The sequence below is a fragment of the Phycodurus eques genome, chromosome 1 (assembly GCF_024500275.1).
Source record: "Phycodurus eques isolate BA_2022a chromosome 1, UOR_Pequ_1.1, whole genome shotgun sequence".
Taxonomy (NCBI): domain Eukaryota; kingdom Metazoa; phylum Chordata; class Actinopteri; order Syngnathiformes; family Syngnathidae; genus Phycodurus; species Phycodurus eques.
This window is the reverse complement of record NC_084525.1, coordinates 15579512-15601456: the sequence shown is the minus strand read 5'-3', so window position 1 is coordinate 15601456 and position 21945 is coordinate 15579512. Positions and strand designations below refer to the sequence as shown.

Genomic DNA, 21945 nt, shown 5'->3' with positions numbered 1-21945 from the left:
CCAAACACAATTACAACACTCCAATAGGTCCACTCAATCGTTTTCACAGTTCCCCCCCCCGGGAAAAAACAAAACAAAAAAACAAAATAGCTCACTCAGTGGCCACTCTGACGAGTCAGCAGCTTTGTCCAAGCTTTAAAAAGGCTTTAACCCACCATGCAAGTGGCCGAGAAGAGAGAGATGTATTTAAAGTCAGACAGGAGGTATACAGTCACTGTTGGTCCGCATGTATTTGAACATTTCATACTGCCTTTAAGCACCACCACAGTGGATTTGACGGTGTAGAAATCCATCTTTCATCAAAAGTCCTTGTAAAGTGAAATCAATGTCTTGTGAATTTGTCACGACACAGAGAACGGTGTTTCTAACAACCCTGTCTAAATGTTTTTTTTGAAATTGCCAAGTGTACAAAATGAGGCTTCAAAAACATGAAAAATCATGCCGGTCTCTCGCCTCTCAGACGATGTGGAAGTGTCCCCTCAATGTGCTGAAGCCACGCCCCACTCAACTGTCAACTGTCAATCAAATACCACACATCTTTCTCATGCCTACGCATTCCCTACATGTTTGAGCTCCGAAAATATATCCACCTACAGCTTCCATTGCTTGGAAAATATCCCACCGGGTTGTCGCAGAAAGCACGGAGTCTCTGTTGCCGTGCAGTCAGTGAACGGGGCACTGATCATTGGCCACAGCTTCACACACACATTATTTCCCACATTTCCTCTTCTTTCTGCCCATCTGCTTCTTTCATGACAATTGTGTCATGTTTTAGTGGTTCAATAAGAAATAATACCGTATAGTATATTGTATGTGGAACCTCAAAACTCGATACAGGATTACAGTTTTTCCATTGCAGTGCGTCGGTCAATCTGAGGTACTTAGAGTAACTGCTTCAAGTGCGGCGAAGAGTTGCTGACTGTAATTTTATTTTTGCGATGGTGCTCTTCAGTCGCTTTCCGTCGATGGCGGGCTTAAGAAACTTGCAGTTGCACCGGTTTACCACTAATGTGAACGAAGGCCCCCCACATTTTTTAGGTAGTGGGGAAGGGGTGTCTAAACCTGGGGCCCAAGTGCACTGAGCCCTGTTTTAGTCACAAACCCCCCCCCCCCCCCAAAAAAATCAGGAAAACTGAAATGGTGAAACCTGTTTTACACTATATCTCCACAACTGAGAATTAGTTCCCATTCTTTGAACACGTTTTTAGCAATTATCTTCAAACATGTATCATCCATTTAGAAACAATATTCTGAATTGACTTTACGAGGTCTCTAAAGGGACCTACTGTATTATGGAAAAGGGACTTTTTAAGTGTCTCTCTGGGCACTCCGGTTTCCTCCCACATCACAAAAACATGCATGGTAGGTTAATTGAAGACTCTAAATTGCCCGTAGGTGTGAATGTGAGTGCAAATGCATGTTTGTTTATATGTGCCCTGCGATTGGCTGGCGACCAGTTCAGGGTGTACCCCGCCTCCTGCCCGGAGTTACCTGGGATAGGCTCCAGGAAACCCGCGACCCTAGTGAGGATAAAGCGGTATGGAAAATGGATGGAGTTTTTAAGTGCTTCTTTTCAAATGGTTGTGTCTCTGTAGTGGCTGCCCAGTGCCCACCCATCAAATGTGAAACATCTTTTGTTATCCGCCTATTTCTCAAAATGTGTCTGTGAGCTAGCTGCTCTGCACTTTTATTTTAAGCTAATTTATGTGATAACTGCCTCCCATATTGAGTTTATCCAACTGTGACATGATCAGCTAGTCTGGGTGAAGATCCAGAGCCACTTTCTAGCCAGAGTCTGACACCCTTGCTAAAGCCTAAAGGTAAGCAGAGCTGCATAGAGTTTTTTTAGCCGCAAAACCAAGTGACATACTTGATTGTTTGGCGTGGTGGTGGCACAGGGGATATTTGTGTTTGGTGATGTGCCATGTGCCACATACACACAGTGAGGTGAACAAACTACTGCCTCCACAAGTTAAAATACTTTTACTGTTTTTATGGGCACGCGCAAGTATTAGCAAGCAAGCCGGTAAAACCGCACACTGCTCCCAGTCGTCACAGTAACGAAAGACACATTTGTCATTGGTCCAGCAGTATGGATGTGGGCTGGCCCACTGGCACGAGGTAGTGACTCCCCTAAAAACGGGCTGATTGCAGTTAACTTTCCAAAGTGGAGCATCTCAAAACTTGTACAATATTGAGTTTGACCAACTATTTCTGAAAAGATGTGTGTCAAAAGTAAAACACAACAAAACAAAACAACACAAAACTGAGCAAACATCAGTGTGTGAAAGCAACAAGTGGCTGCGCAAATGTGAAGTGACCAGAAAAAAGCAACGCTGCTGTTGGTCAGTGAGTGCGTAACTGTAACAGTAACAATTAACAATCTTTGGTGTTCAGTTAACATCCATTTTAAACAACAGAACAGTATATAACTGCACAAGCTACATAAACTTTACACAATGTAGATCAGGGGCAGGCCAACTTTTGTGCTTAAGGGCTACTTTTAACTTTTAGAATGGACAGATGGGCGAGGTTATTTGTACAGTAGATGAGTTTAAAAAAAGTAGTTCATATAATAAAATAATAATGTATTCTCATTTAAAATTGTATTTATAATGAATGTAATTACAATTAATTTAACATCCATCCATCCATTTTCAATACCGTTTATCCTTACAAGGGTTGCGTGTGAGCTCAGGCCTATTCCAGCTGACTTCAGGCAAGAGGCGGGGTACACCCTAGACTGGACGCTAGCCAATCGCAGGGCTTATATCGACAAACAAACAACCATTCACACCCACACTTACTGACAATTTAGTCTTCAATTAACCTAACACGCATGTTTGTGGAATGTGGGAGGAAACCAGAGTACCCGGAGAAAACCCATGCAGTCACGGGGAGAACATGTAAACTACACACAGGAAGGCTGGACCCTGGATTCGAACCCACAACCTCTGAACTGTGTGGCGGTCATGCTAACTAGGCAGTCACTGTGATGCCCAATTTATTAACCCATTACCTAATTGGAAAAAATGGTTACATACACTATAAAAATTCTCATCTCCATTTTATTATTATTATTACATTAATTAACCACACTGGTAGTGGAGTGGTACAATGAAATTCAAGAAACCAATTAACCAATTACTTAAGGAGATAAATCAATCAATAAAAACGTTACATTTTAATTAACCAAATCTGAAAAAAAAATCACCAAAATTAATTCAACAAATACTACAGGACGCCCTGTGATTGGCTGGCGACCAATTCACGGTGTACCCCACCTCTCGCCCGAAGTTAGCTGAGATAGGCGCCAGCACACCCGTGAACCTAGGGAGGCTAACCAGTTCGGAAAATGGATGGATGGATACTACAGGACTCCAGATAATCTAAATGCTCTGTGGGCCGGATGAAAGAACGAAGCAGGCCCTGTGTGGCACGCAAGCCATACTTTGCCCACGTCTACGGTTGCTGTGTGTTCAAGTGTGGAAGTGTTTGACAGCTGCCTCATTTATACAGCACGGCTCACACACCCATTTTCATTTTTGACATTTCAACAGCTCAACAAAAGCTCCTCTGAAGAGTCGCAGCACAAATGGTTCTCTTCATGCAGCCATTCATTGGCGGCACCCTGTGCTCGCATGTGTTAATAAATAAATAAATAAATCACACAGACGGCCATTCTTCATTGTCTCAATTGCTGGGTGTGACTCGGTTGCTTTATTTTGTTTAATAGTTGACTCATCAATACTCCGTTTGGCGAGTTTGAAAACATGAGGTACAGCACATGTACAAGAATTATCCGCCCCAGAATGCAAAAAGTAGTCTTGCCCCGTTTATTCCATTACCCAAAAGTAGCGTGCTAACTAAAATACAGACAGACAAACTACCAATCAATCAATAACAATACAGTGAAGCTCTTCACTTCTTACCCGACAGATATAATGGTACATTCGATCTGTTTGGTTGGTAGAGTTTGTGAAGGAGTGATGCATGTACGAGATATGCCCATACATATGTCCATCAATCCATTTTCTATGCCGCTCATTAGGGTCTCAGATGAGTTGGAACCTATCCCAGTTGATGGGCAAGAGGCGGTATACACCCTGGAGTGATCGCAGGCCAAATGCAGTACATTTTTTTCATTAAATCGACATGGCTGATTGACCAGGATAAATCCCGTGGTTACATTGCCTTGCAGTGAGACCTGTGGCATCGACTTGAGTGGAAGTCACTCAATATTGTTCCCACGTGTCACTTCAGAGCAATCCAATCTGAATCCATTCAGCTTTGGACGACATGTTTCGTTCTTGTAGTGTAAATGCACAACTCATTAACTGTCTTTTCAAAACATTGCTGTTTATTAATCAACCGACCAAATGTTCTCTGCATGGTCCAATGACTGCATTTTGCCTGCAGACTCATCTAGAGAGGAAACAGATTGTCAACAAGTGGGGGAAAAAAACCTTATGTCTTTCAGCTTTTTGAAAGGAACACACAGTGCTTGTGAGTTGAAAATGTTTCCAGTTCATTAAGGGCTGGAAACATTTCCTAAAAGTGAGAGCACACAACATGTGAGGGAAATAAATATGCTGAGAGAGAAAAATCAAGTGAAACAGTTTTGTTGGTCTAACACTTTTTTAAATTGTGAAAACTCCGATTTTTGTCCACAACGTCCCTGGGTTCCATCACAAGACTTGTTTTATTTTACAAAATGTACATTGGATCACCAGCGATTTGTTGCTCATCTGCTGGGACTTTTCCAAAATGTGTCAAACACAAAACAAACAAACAAACAAACAAACAAACTAACAGTCCACTTTGGGTCCTCTTCAAAAGTCATCCATGTTGGATGGAACTTTGCCCACTGTCTCTTTGCGACGCAGCTCTTAAGTCTGCACACTAAAACTCCAAACACACATTCCAATATACGATTTAAAAACAATCATGGATCCCTGTGTGGTTAGCTAGAAGAATTTATAACCCGGATTGTGACTCTTAATACTATCAAAGTTCACTTAAATGAGTGTGTGAACATATTGAGTGTAGCAGCAACCCCCCCTAAAAATGATTCAAAAGGAGCGATATTTACAGTTCAACCACCATTTTTGTGAAATTGAATTGAGCCTCTTCAGGATGAAACTTCACGTGTGTTTTGCGTTTACGTTGCCTTTTTGTGACCACCACAGAAGGGTACCAGTGAAAAACAAATGTCTGTCCTGGCTGCTCAGTACAATACAGCTCATAATATAGAAGAAGGAAATGTACATCAGAGAGCTGGATTTTTATGAAGCGATTGATCTCCCAAGAACATGCAGTCATCTAATTCTGCACGTACATCACACAAATGACTGTTTTAATGCTTAGCTTTTATTTTATACAGTGAAGATTGTTAACACGTTAAAAAAAAAAATGCTTGTACAGGTAGAGGTTTTAGGATAGTGATAGTTTGACCCCTGGAAAAGATTGTCTGCATTACTTCCTACGGGGGAAATTCATTCAATAAAATGCGTCAAAGAAATGGGAAGTTGACCAGCGTCCCGGAATAAATGTTGCTCCTTTGCAGTCTTTATGATGTGATAGTGTGTCCTGAATTTGATTGACGTCAAATCAGTGATTTCACATCTATGTAAAGTATTTACCTTCTGGATCCTCAATTTATGATGAAAAATCAATTGTCCACAAGAGTTGAGTTCACTTTGAAAATACCCCCCCCCCCCAAAAAAAAGCAGGAAGAAGCAGTGTTGTTTACTGTGAACCTGAACCTGAGTACACATTGTACACTATATACACCACTCACAAGAAGTTAGGGATATTCAGCTTTCAGGTAAAATGTCAAGAGGAACCTAATACAAACTATAACATTTACAAGTGAAATTAATTTGACCTTCTCTGAAGTTTTGAAAAGTCCTTAAAAATATATTGGTCAATTCATGGATCAAATGCCTGCTGTGAATTTTGCCATTCAGCTACTTGTTAGATAAACGTTATGCAAAACGTATTGAAACATTTAACAGTTGGATGTGCATTTAAAACTTTAGAGGTCAAATTAAGTTCACCTGTCTACGTATGAGTGCATTTTAAATTCGTCCTAAAATTTCACCGCAAAGCCGAGTATCTCTTCTTTTTGTGAGTAGTGTATTTGATCATGCTAATTTCGGCTTTCCACGACGATTGTGACTGACGTAGCTGGGAACATGTACAAGCACGAAAACGGATCCTTGAGGAGCAAACTTTTTTTTACATGTGGAATATTCACTTTGTGTACAAGACTCCCTATTCAGTCAAAGTTTGATGGAGACATGCTGCTGATGCCATCCAAAGTATCCCACCTGATTACTTCTTTTGTTCCAAAACAGTCAATAACAATGCTGGACAAATGTCTTGTTATTGTTGTGTAGCTCACTTGAGACGTTTGTGACTAAAGTGGAATAAAAATAAGAATGCCTTTTTTAAAGAAAGTAAGTGCATGCGAATGTCTTTGCCGATGTACAGAGTGGGCAAGAATTAATGTCGGACTTGGTAGTCATATTTCTAAATACGATTTTTTTTAGTGTTATTTTAGTGTTTTTCTTCATAATGGGCTTAGCAGCTTGTTTAATAAAAAAAAAAAAAAACTCTGAATTTGATTCGCTATGGCTAAGCTTTGAGAAATGTGTTCATGTGTGATTAGGTTTCTAAAAACAGATGACACTGAAATTTGTAGAGTAATGGATGCAACTTTATAGGCCACCAGCACCCATGAGAAAGCTTGTTGCTAGGACTTACAAGTTATTTGACAAAACAGGTACTGTTGTGGACCCCAAAATAACAGGACGGCCAAGATCTGTTCGAAAGAAGATAAAGAACACTTGAGAACTGAGTAGGACAAATCTCCACGAAAACATCAAGACGTTTATCAGTTGATCTGAACATTTGAAGGACCTTGCTCGATGATATCCAACTGTGCTCTCATATCCTTCATTTGATTAATGGATTCACGCCTGTATATGGTATTATACTCCTTTACTTGTTTTATATCTACAATTAAGTGAGTCATGAATTTTGGCCCACCCTGTACAATGTTTGTGTGTGGACATGCATATGTGCATCCCTCTGCGACACATTCAAGCACTCCTCGGCGCTCTCTGCTGCGGCTTGCTCCTGCTCTTCCTACCTGCCGCCCTCCCTCCTCCACCCCCTCCTCCTCCTCTTTCTCCCCCGTGCTTGTGTCTCTCTGCCCTCTCCTTCTCCTTGGCGGCCTTCGCCACCAGGTCGCTATGGCGACGGCGGTTGCGAGGCGGGCGGTACCCGAGAGCGCGGCAGTGCTGGCCCAGGTTCCTCGGGTGAAACAGCGTCATGGAGTCGGAGTACCAAGGCTGATGCGAGGAGGCGGACCAAGTCGTTGTCAGTCGCTCGGACGAGGGGCTCCAGACCGCCAGGTGGACGGTGACGGCGGTCCAGTGGTAGCCGTGCTCCTCCACTTGGCAATGGTAGACGCCGCCGTGAGACAGCTCGGCGCGACGGATGAGGACACCTCGCTCGATCACCACGACCTGCTCACCTGACAGCACCTGCAGGGAAAAATTGGTCGAATGAAGAGTTGGCTGAAGTCACATGGCACTGGGCCGCCACCGTGCTTTGCTGGAAACGACAGAAAAATGTATAGAGCCCCAGACGTGAAATGCGGAGGGAAAAAAATTACATTTTGACAATATGGATAACGGACTCTAAATTGCCCGGAGGTGTGAATGTGTGTGCGGATGGTTGTTTGTATGTGCCCTGCGATTGGCTGGCAACGAGTTCAGGGTGTACCCCGCCTACTGCCCGATGACAGCTGGGATAGGCTCCAGCACGCCCGCGACCCTGGTGAGGAGAAGCGGCTCAGAAAATGGATGGATGGATGGATGGATAACGTGCAACACAAAAAATAAATAAATAAAATCGACTGAGTCCTGGTTTCGTAACTTTCAAAAGTCATAAGCTGGTACTCTACTGTTTGTAGCTAAGATCTGTTCATTTTCTTTTGTCACTGGTGTTGACTTTTTGTTTATTTAGCCATGTTGTACTGAGCAGAGTTTACAACACGTTCCATTTGCGGTTCTGTGGTCATCATCACACTTTTCCTCCTTTTGGCTCCCCAAGGGTATTTTCCGCAAAAATGTTGAACTCCAATCTTTACGGACATGTTATGATTTGGACTCCCACTATATTTCTTCGATTTGAATTGAACACGGGTACCTCGTTTAATTCAGGGCTGTTCTCTCCAGCTTGCTTGTACCATGTAACAGCAGCGTGCCTGGATCGTGGAAGACACTCTAAGTAGGTGCTGTTGCCCTCAGCAACCATCATCAACCTCTGCTCGGCCTCCACCTGCAGCCCGGCTGACAGAGAGCAAGGAAGAGATGGAAATAGATTCAAGTGAGTTGGCGTTTTATGAGGTGTTTTGCATTGTGTTGGTGTCTAAACGACAAATGACAGACGCAAGGTCATTGTAAGCGTGTCTGGATTGTTACCATGACAACAACTTTACCTATATCATGGCAACCATTTTTTAAAGGCAAAGATAAATACAAGAGAAACATAAAAAGCAAAAACAAATAAAAGTAAAGTGCTAGATTTTCCCCTTTTGACTACAAGCGTTTTTTAGAACTGGTCTTCAACCCAATTGTAAATGTTGATGTTCTACTCTCTTTCAGTGGGAGTCAGTATTTGGCTGTATTGCAAACTTGGGACCTCCAGAGCGAGTGCCCACGCCAACTCAGAATGTTGCCGGCCCAAGAGTGACCTCAGGTCGGACATAGGTTCTGAACCCAGAACCCCCCCCCCCCCACACGCACATTTTTGTTTCATATTCAGACATTTGTGAAGAGCTCTGGAGCAAACTACCGCTTTTAGAATTGCACCAAAATTAATTTGTTTAACCAACCTCCATACAATTTTGTGGAACGCTCTCATTTCATTTTATACTTCTATGAGACGCACTGTACATAAAAACACCGACAAAAATAGACCTTTACCTCCTTGTCTGACACATTGAGTCAATGGATCCTCATCCTCGCCCAGATGTCGAGCATTCCTCCTGCAGAGAAAAAAACAACAGTGAACATGACATCACATTCCAGGGTTCCAACTCTCTTCAAGACTCCATTTATAAAGACTCTTATGTGACATTTCCAATAATATGACAAATTATTCATTGCACAGTTTCAATGTTCAGTCAAGTAAAGCTAAGTGATGACATCAGGCATACCATGCTCTGTCAAACCAATTATGGACATGTGTTTACAGCATTGGCACAAAATCGCTTCCGTAAAGCAGCCTTGTCCAAACTGACTTATCCATAAACCACCATATGAAGGTAGCCTAGAAGCTTCACACTCGCACATAAAGGAAAATAGGAGAGTGTTGCCATCCATTTCCTGGATAACAAAACATTTCTAGAATATTAGATTTTTCCACCCTGTCATTTCTATGTGTCTTCCATGACTGAGAAAATTCTTGAATCAGTTTCCAGGGTTTTCCCAAATGTATGGGAACCATGTATTGCAGGGGTGCCCAAGCAGAGGTGCAAGATATTGTATCATTTCAAGTGATGCGAATAGAAAGGATTTTTGCAAATTACCAAAAGGTTTTGCGACATTGTACAGTGCGACTTCCATCCATCCATCCATCCTCTATCGCTATCTTGTTCAGTGAGCTGTAATTTGTACAAGAGATGGAGTACATATTGGACTGGGTGCCAGTCAACTGCAGGGCATATTTAGACAAATAGCCACTCATATTGATAAACAACCCACTTACATTAAGAGTCTTCAATTAACCTGATATGTATGTTTTTGGAACGTGTGTGGACGCAAGCACGGGAAGAACACGCAAACTCCACACAGAAAGGCCCGAGTCGAGATTCAAGCTCAGATGCTTTTGACTGTGATGTAGATGAAATGTGACTTAGTTTAAAGTACAAGCATTTCCTCTCGCTTTCCTGACATTACAAATGAAGCTTCGATGTATTTGTTCGTCTATGTACAACGTATGAATACTGTATATACATATTTGCCTTCTCCACTTTCAAATGAGACATAACTTTCGTCGGTGATACGAGAAAAATACTATTCCAGGTTGCGAATCGCTGGTGTGTTCCGAGCACTCCACTCAACTGAGTGGAGTGCTCGGAACAATGGTTTTCCCCAAGGCCTGAGTTGATTGGAACGTAGAAGCGGTGTGACTGTCGCACTAGATGAGGCTTGGGCGACATAGGGTCTCGTCAGGAGCCTCAATTTGCTCAGCACATTTTTACAGCCCTCTTACATTATTAGATTGGGAGTTGGCAAAGCGCAAGGAAAATGGGGGCAGAGAAGGGAGGAGTCGGGAGGGGATCTGTGGTGATGGAAAATGTTCACCAGAGAGATCTGAGTTCAATTGTAATCTAAACCAGGCTTCAAAAGGCCAAGGCTGCTTCACACAAGTCCATCCTCATGTGTTTCTCCTTTGCTTCTTAAACTTTTGAGTATCAATGACAAATTCTGGGTAGTTTGCTGTCCGGTAGATTGGAAGTAGGCCTCGTACCTTCGCACAGTGGGCATGTAGGGGCTGCAGGCATGTCCGTCCCACGTGCAGTACGGGTCTCTGGCCAGGCAGCACTCGGCACAGGCTTCTCCGTATAGCTCACATTGGTAGAGACCCAGCTGGGAGACCCCTTCCCTGGAGCCCACAAACAACCACTGCTGCAGGGAGGGAACGAGGAAACGTCACTGTGCGCAGGGCTCTATGTCTGTATGTGTGAGTGTGTGTGTGTGGGTGCGTTTGCGTCATCTCTTGACGACTGCTTTGACTGGGGTCGGGTAACCATAGCAACTGTCCTTCTAGGTGTGGAGCTGAGGTATGCGTGTGATAGTATGCATGTGTCTTATTGGGTGAATAAAGAAAGTATGTTTTTCCAGGCTTTGTTTCAGCTGTTACCTTTTTCTTGGAGAGTGTCATCACAGTCACTGGTGATTTATGCTGTGAGGATAACACGAAACAATGACAATTACTCAAGAGAAAATCAAAAGATGCCACTGCTGCCCCTCTGTTTCCTAATATAATTCATTCCTTACTAAATGCACTTATTCCTCAGAGTTACACTTTAGCAAAAACACAAGGACCCAGACATACTCTCTAGTCTACCAAAAACACATCAAAGATTAATGAGAGAAAACTATGGACATTGCAACTGAAGATTATTTCATAAAAACTAAAGGGGGCCTGCCTTCACACCCTAAAACATGTAATAACTTAGCCTACTCTACTCCCTGGTAGACTAAATTTTGTCACGTGGTTAACATAGAAGCAAAGAAGCTTGTAGCCATTCTTGGCAAGATAGCATCTTTTAATTGGCTCAGTACTTGATCAACACGGACTTAAGACGACAAGAGCACATATGTACAAGGAGTTCAAATGACTCAAACCAGGAGAAAAGGGCTGCTGCGCACTACCTGGAAGACGTCCAGCTGCTCCAATGTCACTTCCTGACTTGGACCGTGTTCTCTGGGCAGATGGATGGCCTTCAACACCAGGCCAGAGTCTGTGGCAAAAACATCATATTTTAATGAACAAATGAATGTGGTTGGATGTGGTTGGGTGTTTGGTGGTGTTCGGAGGGGCAGTCGGCACAGAATGGCAGGCACAGTGAATGAATAATGTGAGCAATTGTAAAGCGTCTGAGTTCCTTGAAAAGCACGATATAAGCTGAATGCATTATTACTCTTATTATCATTATTATTATTATAATTATTAATATTCAACTTCTTCTTTTTCTTTCAGCTTGTCCCTTTAGGGGTCGCCACAGCGCATCATCCTTTGCCATGTAAGCCTATCTCCTGCATCCTCCTCTCGAACACCAACTGCTCTCATGTCTTCCCTCACGACATCCATCAACCTTCTCTTTGGTCTTCCTCTCGTTCTCTTGCCTGGCAGCTCCATCCTCATCATCCTTCTACCAATATACTCACTATTTCTCCTCTGGACGTGTCCAAACCATCGAAGTCTGCTCTCTCAAACTTTGTCTGCAAAACATCGAACCTTGGGTGTCTCTCTGATGAGCTCATTTCTATTTTTATCCAACCTGGTCACTCCAAGAGCGAACCTCAACATCTTCATTTCCGCCACCTCCAGCTCTGCTTGCTGTTGTCTCTTCAGTGCCACTGTCTCTAATCCGTATATCATGGCTGGCCTCACCACTGTTTTATATACTTTGCCCTTCATCCTAGCAGAAAATCTTCTGTCACATAACACACTTGACACCTTCCTCCACCCGTTCCAACCTGCTTGGACCCGTTTCTTCACTTCCTGACCACACTCACCATTGCTCGGGATGGTTGACCCCAAGTATTTAAAGTCCACCACCCGTGCTATCTCTCTTTCACCTCGAGGTCACATCCTACCTGTGGGGGATAGCCACTAATCACATTATACATAACACCATCAATTTCAAGTTTCAGCCTCATCACTCGATCTGACACTCTTTTCACCTCCAAGACATTATTTTAAAATAACCCCGACTCCATTTCTCTTCCCATCTACACCATGGTAAAATAATTTAAACCCTGCCCCTAAACTTCTAGCCTTACTGCCTTTCCACCTGGTCTCCTGGACACACAATATATCAACCTTTCTCCTCATCATCATGTCAACCAACTCCCGAGATTTTCCTGTCATAGTCCCAACATTCAAAGTCCCCACATTCAGTTTTAGGCTCTGTACTTTCCTCTTCTTTTTCTGCCGAAGAACCCGCTTTCCACCTTTTCTTCTTCTTCTTCGACTTTATTCAACAAAACTCATATATTTAAAGAACTGGATTCAGTGTACCTGTGCCGATGAAGAGGACATCATAAGTGCTGTCAACAGCTTCTACTCTGTCCACCAGCAGTTTGCTGAACTTGTAGTGAACACCCACTCTGACAAGGAGGGGCCGCTCTCCCAAGGGCAGCACATTTTCCTACACAAGTGCAGAATTTATTTTTCAACTTGAGCACATTATTTAATGACTGCTAGTAACCTCCCTCAGAGGAATTTGGACCAAAACACAAAGATTTAACTTTCGTGTAATGAAATAAAACATGAGCTGAACCTCCAGTAGCGGGTGAGTCCTGCTGAAGAAGATGACATCATCAGGATATTCTCTGGTGGAGCTGTAGCTTCCATATGTGCTGCTGGGACACTATGATGGAGGGGAAAAAACAAGGTCATAGGGCCACTTTCGGGATTCCTACTCTTTACCTGTTACATTATGCTAGACTTCCACACCAAGGAGGTAATCATTTTGTTTATGTGTGTTTCAAGGCCTATGGGTGTGTCTGAGGGAGCGTTAGATAAAATAATAATAATAATTTTAAAAATTATATATATATATATATATATATATATATATATAATATATATATATATATATGTGTGTGTGTGTGTGTGTGTGTGTGTGTGTGTGTGTGTGTACACTAGGGCCATTCAAACAGTCCTGGACATGACAGAGATTGTCCCTCCATCTCCCGTCCCGCGCTTACACTGCTCTTTAGCAGTTGCATTTCAGCCCATTTACTTTATTATTATTGCGCCATCACTTTATTATACAACACTGCATTGTTTATTTCTATTGTGCAAGAAGGTGGTTAACAAGCAAAAACATAATTTATCCGAATATATTGATTATTCGATTAAATTTTTAGTAGGATACACGAACACTAAAATATTCGATAGCTGCAGCCCTAAATATACTGTAAATAAACGTATATATGTTACATATACATTTTACAAATAAATGTACTGGACTTTAGGTGTCAAGTGGGCTCAAGTATGGTACACATGGTCTTGTGTGAGTATACCCTAAGAAACAAATTGTAAGCTCATTTTGATCAGAAGAGCACAGTTAAAATGGGGGCAGACAGGGGAGGATCAGAAGATCAGATCACAAGGCCGTACACTCGTAGATAACTACCCTAATTAATATGTTATAAATATTCTGGGGCGGCACGGTGGTCGACTGGTTAGAGCGTCAGCCTCACAGTTCTGAGGACCCGGGTTCATTCCCCGGCCCCGCCTGTGTGGAGTTTGCATGTTCTCCCCGTGCCTGTGTGGGTTTTCTTCGGGCACTCCGGTTTCCTCCCACATCCCAAAAACATGTATTAATTGGAGACTCTAAATTGCCCGTAGGCATGACTGTGAGTGCGAATGGTTGTTTGTTTCTATGTGCCCTGCGATTGGCTGGCAACCAGTTCAGGGTGTACCCCGCCTCCTGCCCGATGACATCTGGGATAGGCAAATGGATGGATGGATATTCTGGTTTGTTTGTGAGCAGAATGATACCACAATATTAGCAGAGACACGAACAAACAACAAAAATGCAGGAGAATGCGGGTTTACGGCATTTAATTCTCGGCACACGGCTGACCCAGAGAAGAAAATTGATCTTTGCATTAATGTGAATACGGGAGTATAATACTGAAGCAAAATAAGCTAACGTTAGCATGTGTGTTCATTTTTGTCATACATATATGAAGATGACATCTGCTTGACCAATGAGTCACCAGCGCTGTTTTGATAATGATAACGAAAGTGCGGCTTTGCCTCTTATAACTTTGTGAACACTAACATTTCTCAGTCCATAATATGAATCTTATCAACATAACTGAACACTTAGCTTCGGATTGTACAGCCTTGGTGAAGGACTGGACTCTCCTGAGTGGCCATTGTAAATTATGGCTACATGAGCATTGAGGTTTGAGTATGAACTCACAGTTCCAGGACGCGGGTAGGGCACCTTGCCAGTAAACTCTGCCCACTTATACTGCGGCCCCTCTTTGTGCAGAAAGTTTCCTTTAAAAACCCGAACTACATCCTCCATTCGGTAAACACACACGGCCGAGCCATTGAGGATATCGCTGATAAGAAAGAAAGAAAGATCACAGAGAAAGTACATTCAGATGATAGTTCAACACATTATTCCAGCAGCCTGCATGAATGAGGATATGCACCCAGAGAAGAGCAACAATTTAATAAAGGAAAAAGGCCTTCATAGTAATCACTTAATGTGGAGCTGTGTGAGTCATCGTGAGTCTTTTAAGCAACAGTTCACAGAATGTGCTCCAAAGCCGAAGTCCAGCTTGGAAGAATGTTCTAATTTCAACACAGCAATTGCCACTGTAGCAATGGCACTGCTATTAGTATACTAGTAGGGAACAGTTCTGGATGGCTTTTAAGTGGAAGTTTGTACTAGTATTTAATGGGCACAGCACCTAGAAAAAGACTGACACATATAGTAGATAGAGAAAGTGAACACACTCCTGAAAGAGACGACCTCAATCATTCATTTAATCAACAAAGATCACAAAAGAAAAAGAAACCTTCAACTATATTATACAACCTGAACAATTAACTGAAAAAGGAAACTATTTTAGGCTGACTAATTTATAAAATGTACAATAAGCTTGCTTTCAATGTGCACACCCTAAAACGAACTTGACTTGTATATGTGTGTGGTCATAAGTGTGTTTCAGAGACCTTTCACTTCAACTCATGTAATGACCTTCGTGAAGCTATGCAGTTACACCCTTCCCTGGATTTTTGTCAGTTCCTCCTGAGCTTCCACAGACTTTTTCTTAAAGCCCTGAAGCAGACCCACTCCCACCACCCCATTGAGTCACCTGTCATCACAAAAGTGCTGCTACAGTTTATTCTAACACCGCATGAGAGAAAACTGCAATTAATCACTCTCTACAGTTACGATGATGTGAAATTAAATTTTTAGAAATGGTCAGAAGTTACATGAATCAAGGCAATTTATGTAGGTGCTAAACACTAAAAGTTATAACATCATGTCTTGAAATAAACATAATTATAGTGTATTTTTTTACACACACTGCAAACAACTCTGAACAGTAGGAGTAAGACAGAACCTGGCTGCTCTGCCAATATTATAGACCACTAAAGTAGGATATGTGGTCTCGCCGTGATCCCCTCAATGTCCCAAATGCAAAATTAGTGGGGAGAGATTGGGGGAGGTGCATTTGAATCATACCCTCAACTCCACTTTCAACCAAACACCAACATTAAATTGAGAGAATCTTTCAATTCTTCTTCCAGAAAACTGTTTCCAGCAAAGTTTAATGTGAGGCTGTGAGCCACAACCATGTGTTTTTTGTTGTTTTATTTATTTGTTTTGTTTGCTTTGCCAATCATAATCATCCAAAGGTCACAGATGTCTTTTGTTTATCGACATGCATGCATACAAACTTAAGTCTTATAACAGATTCTTCGTTACTGTACTTAATTTTCACGTTTGTACGCTGTACTTTACTTGTTTATTTAGATTTCTGGCAACTTTCCCTTTTGTTCTGCAACATTTCTAAATAAAATGTGTACTTTTACTCTGATTTCCCCTAACCATCTTCGTTACTCCAAAGACAACCGCTAATTTTTTTAAACACTTTTACTTCCAATACATGAGTACACTTAATACCGGAAAATCACTTGATAATTAAGTACAGCAAATGTCAGATAATTTAAGAATTTTACTCAGTAATATTCTGCAAGGTAACCTTTCCCCAAATTATTTTCTGTGAAGATACTTGTACTTTTCCTCACACATCACTTTCAGGTGCTTCATACAAGACTGAGCTTAAGCTGCATGCTGCATCTGAAATGCAAACGTCCACTGAACACGAATGAATGTTTTATTAAGTGGCTTGAACTTGAACTTCACTTGTTCGATCCCAGTTATATTTAAGTCCTCTTGATCAAAATATCTCCCTTGACAAAATGGGACCTGATGCAAATGTATATTTTGTAAAATAGTGTTAGAGAGAAGGATGCAAAAGATACTGTAGACCAGGGGAAACCAACACGTCGATCACGATCGACAGGTAGAGGTCCATGCCCATCACGGTATATCGCGAGTCATTTTCAAGATAAAACTTCGCCTAATTTAAAAAAAAAGAAAGAAAAAAGTAATATTAGGATTCATTTTCTTCTTATTTTAAATACCTTTTGGTTGGACATTTACGACTGGCTTCTTCGTTCATTTGGAACACCCACAGGTGAATTTCATTCATTTTAGTTTGAGAAGCACAAAATGGTTATGCTGCTAGTGAGCCTGTAAACGTCTTGATGTAGACAGATTTTTCTGCTCCGGCAAAAAAAAGAAAGTTACATTATTTCCAACTGGAATCGGAAAAGCAAATTTCTTTTCACGTCATCAAATGGGAAGATGCAATGCCTCATATGCACATACTATGTGCACCTATAAACAAACGAGACAACCTCGAGCGGCAGCAGCGACTCATGACGACTTTGAAGATATTTAGCCACTCGACAATCAGTGAAGACGCAACAACTTCAGAGAGGACCGGAAACAGAGCAATCGCTTTTCACCATGCCACCAGCAAAAAGCAAGGCCGCAACAGAAAGTTAGAGTGAGCCATTAATTGGGAATAAGCACAAGAAACCATGCAGACGGTGAGTTGATTGCAATAATGTGTGATGTTTATTTCCAGCTCAAACCATTCTTTGCCTCTCTGAACAAATTAGTAACAGAATTTGTTTTTATATTTGTGAAGGCAAAAAGCACGAGTCAATTAGTTGCTTTTGTATCAAACCAAATGTCCACAAGATTGACAGAAGAGCTGTCAGGGACAATGCAGGAGTTATTTAGATGACCATGGACATGGAGATTACTGAACTTCAAAGCGATGTTGGACTGAATACAAGAGCTATGGGTGAAGACTTCTGGACACTCGTGAGTGGAGATAGATGTTCACTGATTGCGTCGTTTATGTTATTTTATTTTTACGTTTAACCATGTTTCTGAATACACTTGAACATTGAAGCTAAATATCAATAGCAGCTATTTCATGTCCCTGTTGGACATTCAATTAAATTGGATTTTATGTTCATTCCAGGAATTGCCATTTGTTACTCAGCTTTCTTTAATAGTTCAGAGTCATACTAGTAATCTTGGCATGTATGCATTGGTCCTGCAAAAATAAATGACAGAACAGCTTTACCCGTGGAAAGTGTGTTTTCAGACGATATTGTAGTGGTAGAGCTCGTCTTATATTCTGTGGAAAAAAAGTGATTTTGGGTTTGAAAAGGTTGGTTACTACTGCAGTAGACCTAGATGGTGAAGTATAGCGCACTGTGGGGACAACTAACTGGTCGAAAGAAAATGAAAAATATGAACATTTTGTAAAATAGTGCTTGGTTTTAAGTTTTAAAAAACTTGCCTGGCCATGAGATGTACTGTGTGACCATACCCCAAACAAAAAGCTATTGTCACAGCAGGATCACTAATCATGACGATGTGAGCGCCATTTCATAGCATGAATGTGTTGCATTCACGAGTCACAGCGGCAGAAGGTCGTGCAGCCAGTGTGAATCCCACAATATGTTGCGTCATCTGTGCACATGCTGAAGTGCAACCATGGTGGAAATTGTCACAGATGATCTCTTTTGTTGCTTTCTGTGTGGAAATCCGCAAAATGTTATCTTCTTTATAGTTCCTTGACTCATACACTAAGTTCTGAAGCCTTTTTTTGTGCAGTGCTGAACCTAAATATAACAGCGGCAGTTGAGCAATACCCATGATTCAGTGTTTTTTTTCACTCCACCGTGTGGAATCTCAGATCTCGCCACACAGCATGATTTCCTGCTGACTCCCACCCACCACCATGCTGGCGTTTTCCAGCACGCCGCTCAATACGATTACAAAACAGTGTTGAGTGGTACCTTGAAGTGGTGAACAGGCCGTAGATGAGTGGGTTCTTCTTGTCTTTGCCATGGAGGATGAAGACATCCTCTGTATTAAGAAAACAATGAAGAGCAATATCAGGAACGCACACTGACAAATTCTCAAACTCAATTGGCAGAATTGTATTGCATATTTTCTGCGACCACATGATGTGACTAGAAATTTTAAATAACATTAGTGTCCACTGAACAGAAAATATAATATCAAATAATTGAATTTTACAAGGGGTTGATTTAAGGCAGGGTTGTCCAAACTACAGTCCTGGGGCCATCCATTTTTTAGCAGCCCACAGCATAGATTGCAATGAATATTTAACACGGCCCATGTCGTCAGCATGCAGTACTTATTTTCTACACTGCATGGCAAGGCAGGAGAATAGATTTTACCTTCCTTTGATTTTTCTGAATGTGGCCCTTGGAAGAAACAGTTTGGACACCCCTGATTTAGCAATAAGTCATCACACGCTTTCCCAGGACATTATAAAATCAGAAAATACCAAAAATAATTAAAAGCAAATGGGAATTGTTACTGGTATTAAATTATTCCAGCTAACATTTGTTGTGTTTGAGTTTAATTACAGTGGAATAAAATGTCCCAAAGGTGGTTCAATCCCAAACTAGAACACCATCTTCTAGAATTTTTTTCTAATGCCGTACCATCATGAGCAAGTTATGCCAGACATCAGCATACCTCATGAAATATTTTGCTGTTTCTGTGGGCATTTTTTTTTTTTTTTATCCAGACACAAGGGGTGTGAAGAGAAGAAGGAAAGAAGAGAAGTTACATATAATTTCAATAAAATCTTATTTTGCTGTCGCTCAACTGTAAGGACTTGGGCTTCGGAAACGGGAGGTCACCGTTCGAGTCCCGTTGCGGTTCCTGATTGCTGTCCAGGAGCCCTTGAGCAAGGCACCAACTGCACCTCGGCTTAAGAAGTGCAGCGCTGTTTGAGCACCCCATTCACTTTGACACCTTTTTTTGCATCCCTGCATGTCTGTGATCTGGTTCTCTGTGTAGTGTTCAACATAAATACACAGCAGATTGTGAGTTGACAATCCGCTTGAAGGGTTACAAGTATAATAAATGGGGAAAAAAAAAAATTTAAATAATGACATGACTTTGACTTAGAAAATAATTGCGTTACCAGATTTGTATCAATGTATATTTGTGAGTCCTGTGGAAGCGTGTGTGACTGGGGGGAGGTGGTGCCATTCATTTTCTGATGTAAGCATCGATCAGACTGTTTGTTAATGATGCAAAGCTACTTAGAATAAATCTGTGGCCATTTATAACCAACCCCAGTGGGAGAGGCAAGTGCCAGGGCTACCACAGGAGAATCAACACCTGGTGTTACACGCGTACACACCCACCTACACACACACACACACACACACACATACACACACGCGCGCTGGCACACCTCAGTCTTTGGTCTTCATTTTGAACACAGCGGATTAAAGCCGACTGACATGTTGTTCATCCCACATTGCCACTCACTCACTCATGTCTGTTGTCAAAAACCTGCGACCTGTTCTCACTAGCATTTAGTAGGGTTTCATCTGCCCGTGCATCCATCCATTTTCTATACCACCTACATGGGTAACAAGAGTCAATCACAGCACATTTGATCCAACTGGGCAAGAGGCGATGTGCACTCTGCACTCGTCGCCAGTCAATCGCAGCACACACATAGACAAGATCATTCACATTCAAACTCACAACTACGGACAATTTGGGGTGTCTTCAATTCAGCGAACATGGATGTTTATGGAATAAGCGAGGAACTCAGAGTACCCAGAAAAAATGTAGGAGTAGGATTTCTTACAAAGATGTTTTCCTTGGCTTTAAGGACAATTGATATGAATACAATATATACTAAGTTTTATGTTACTGCTATTTAGTTCACTTACATGGAATTCACCACAGCATGTCCGCCACCTTTATGGAATGTGTGGCAGTTGCTTTTTACATACTGTACTAAATGACTATTTCTGTGTCTCTGTGTATGTGTGTGTATATATAGATATCTCTTAAGATTGCTGCACTCATTAGACTACAAGTATATAAAACTAAACCAAAACTTTTTGGAGGGGGGATAGTAGCAAAAGTTTGACGTTTTGGACTTTTATTGGATCGTTTTTAGTCTGTTGTGCTGCGATCATCTCCCCCTATGTGATAATATAGGGCTTACGCTCATTGAGGTCACATCCATAAAGTAGGGAATGAATTTAGAAACTCGTTTGCAAAACATATCTTTGTAAAAGAAGCACAGTTGAGAGGCCAAGAACCCATGCAGCACTGAAGACTGTTCTCGTATTTCTCTCCCCTCCTCCCTTCCTCTGCTGGCAGACAGCAAAACATCTCACTGTCCCCACATTCCTGACGTTCCTTCTGCTTCAGGTGGCCTCCATGGAACCATACATCCCTGAATGAAAGCTAATCTCATCTCAAAACAAACATACGTACGTATGTGCACGCTTAAACAAATTAAAAGGATCATTTGCTAGTAAAATATCAGAGACCAAGAATTTAGTAGTAATTCACAAGCAAGGTTAGGCACTAGGCGGCGCGGTAGACGACTAGTTAGAGCGTCAGCCTCACAGTTCTGAGGATCCGGGTTCAATCCCCGGCCACGCCTGTGCGGAGTTTATATTACTATACAATTTGTATTATTGTAATTAAAAAAAAATCAGTTCTGTTTGACCTCCAATTTTTCTGTTGAAAAATCTGTCAGTCGCCATCAACCTTTAAACATTCTAAATATGGGGTATTCAACAAAAATGTAAAAAGGTCCAGCTCGAGAAAAGTTCTTGAAACAATGGTGCAGAAGATCATATAAATTTAAACTGTTATATAAGTGTAAAAACAAGTTAGCCGTTGTTTGAATTAAATTATAACACAAATTACATAACCTGGGCAGCACGGTGGTCGACTGGTTAGAGCGTCAGCCTCACAGTTCTGAGGACCGGGGTTCAATCCCCGGCCCCGCCTGTGCGGAGTCTGCATGTTCTCCCCGTGCCTGCACTCCGGTTTCCTCCCACATCCCAAAAACATGCATTAATTGGAGACTCTAAATTGTCCGTAGGTGTGACTGTGAGTGCGAATGGTTGTTTTTTAATATGTGCCCTGCGATTGGCTGGCAACCGGTTCAGGGTGTACCCCGCCTCCTGCCCAATGACAGCTGGGAT

The 21945-nt window shown here is 41.8% G+C and overlaps 1 protein-coding gene across 2 annotated transcripts in view; it reads right to left on the bottom strand.

The window, feature by feature from the left end:
• Nucleotides 1–3698: 3698 nt before the first annotated feature.
• Nucleotides 3699–21945, bottom strand: part of sema3h (sema domain, immunoglobulin domain (Ig), short basic domain, secreted, (semaphorin) 3H) — a 64923-nt gene continuing 46676 nt past the window's right edge. For both annotated transcript variants that reach the window (XM_061680141.1, XM_061680151.1), the window contains exons 9-18: nucleotides 18736–18805; nucleotides 14750–14894; nucleotides 13091–13180; nucleotides 12829–12958; nucleotides 11457–11545; nucleotides 10942–10983; nucleotides 10549–10706; nucleotides 9000–9061; nucleotides 8221–8363; nucleotides 3699–7553 (exon numbers count right to left, since the gene is read on the bottom strand). In XM_061680141.1, coding sequence (XP_061536125.1) covers nucleotides 7107–7553; nucleotides 8221–8363; nucleotides 9000–9061; nucleotides 10549–10706; nucleotides 10942–10983; nucleotides 11457–11545; nucleotides 12829–12958; nucleotides 13091–13180; nucleotides 14750–14894; nucleotides 18736–18805 — 1376 coding nt within the window. In that variant the 3' untranslated portion in view covers nucleotides 3699–7106. The remainder of the gene's footprint in view (nucleotides 7554–8220; nucleotides 8364–8999; nucleotides 9062–10548; nucleotides 10707–10941; nucleotides 10984–11456; nucleotides 11546–12828; nucleotides 12959–13090; nucleotides 13181–14749; nucleotides 14895–18735; nucleotides 18806–21945) is intronic.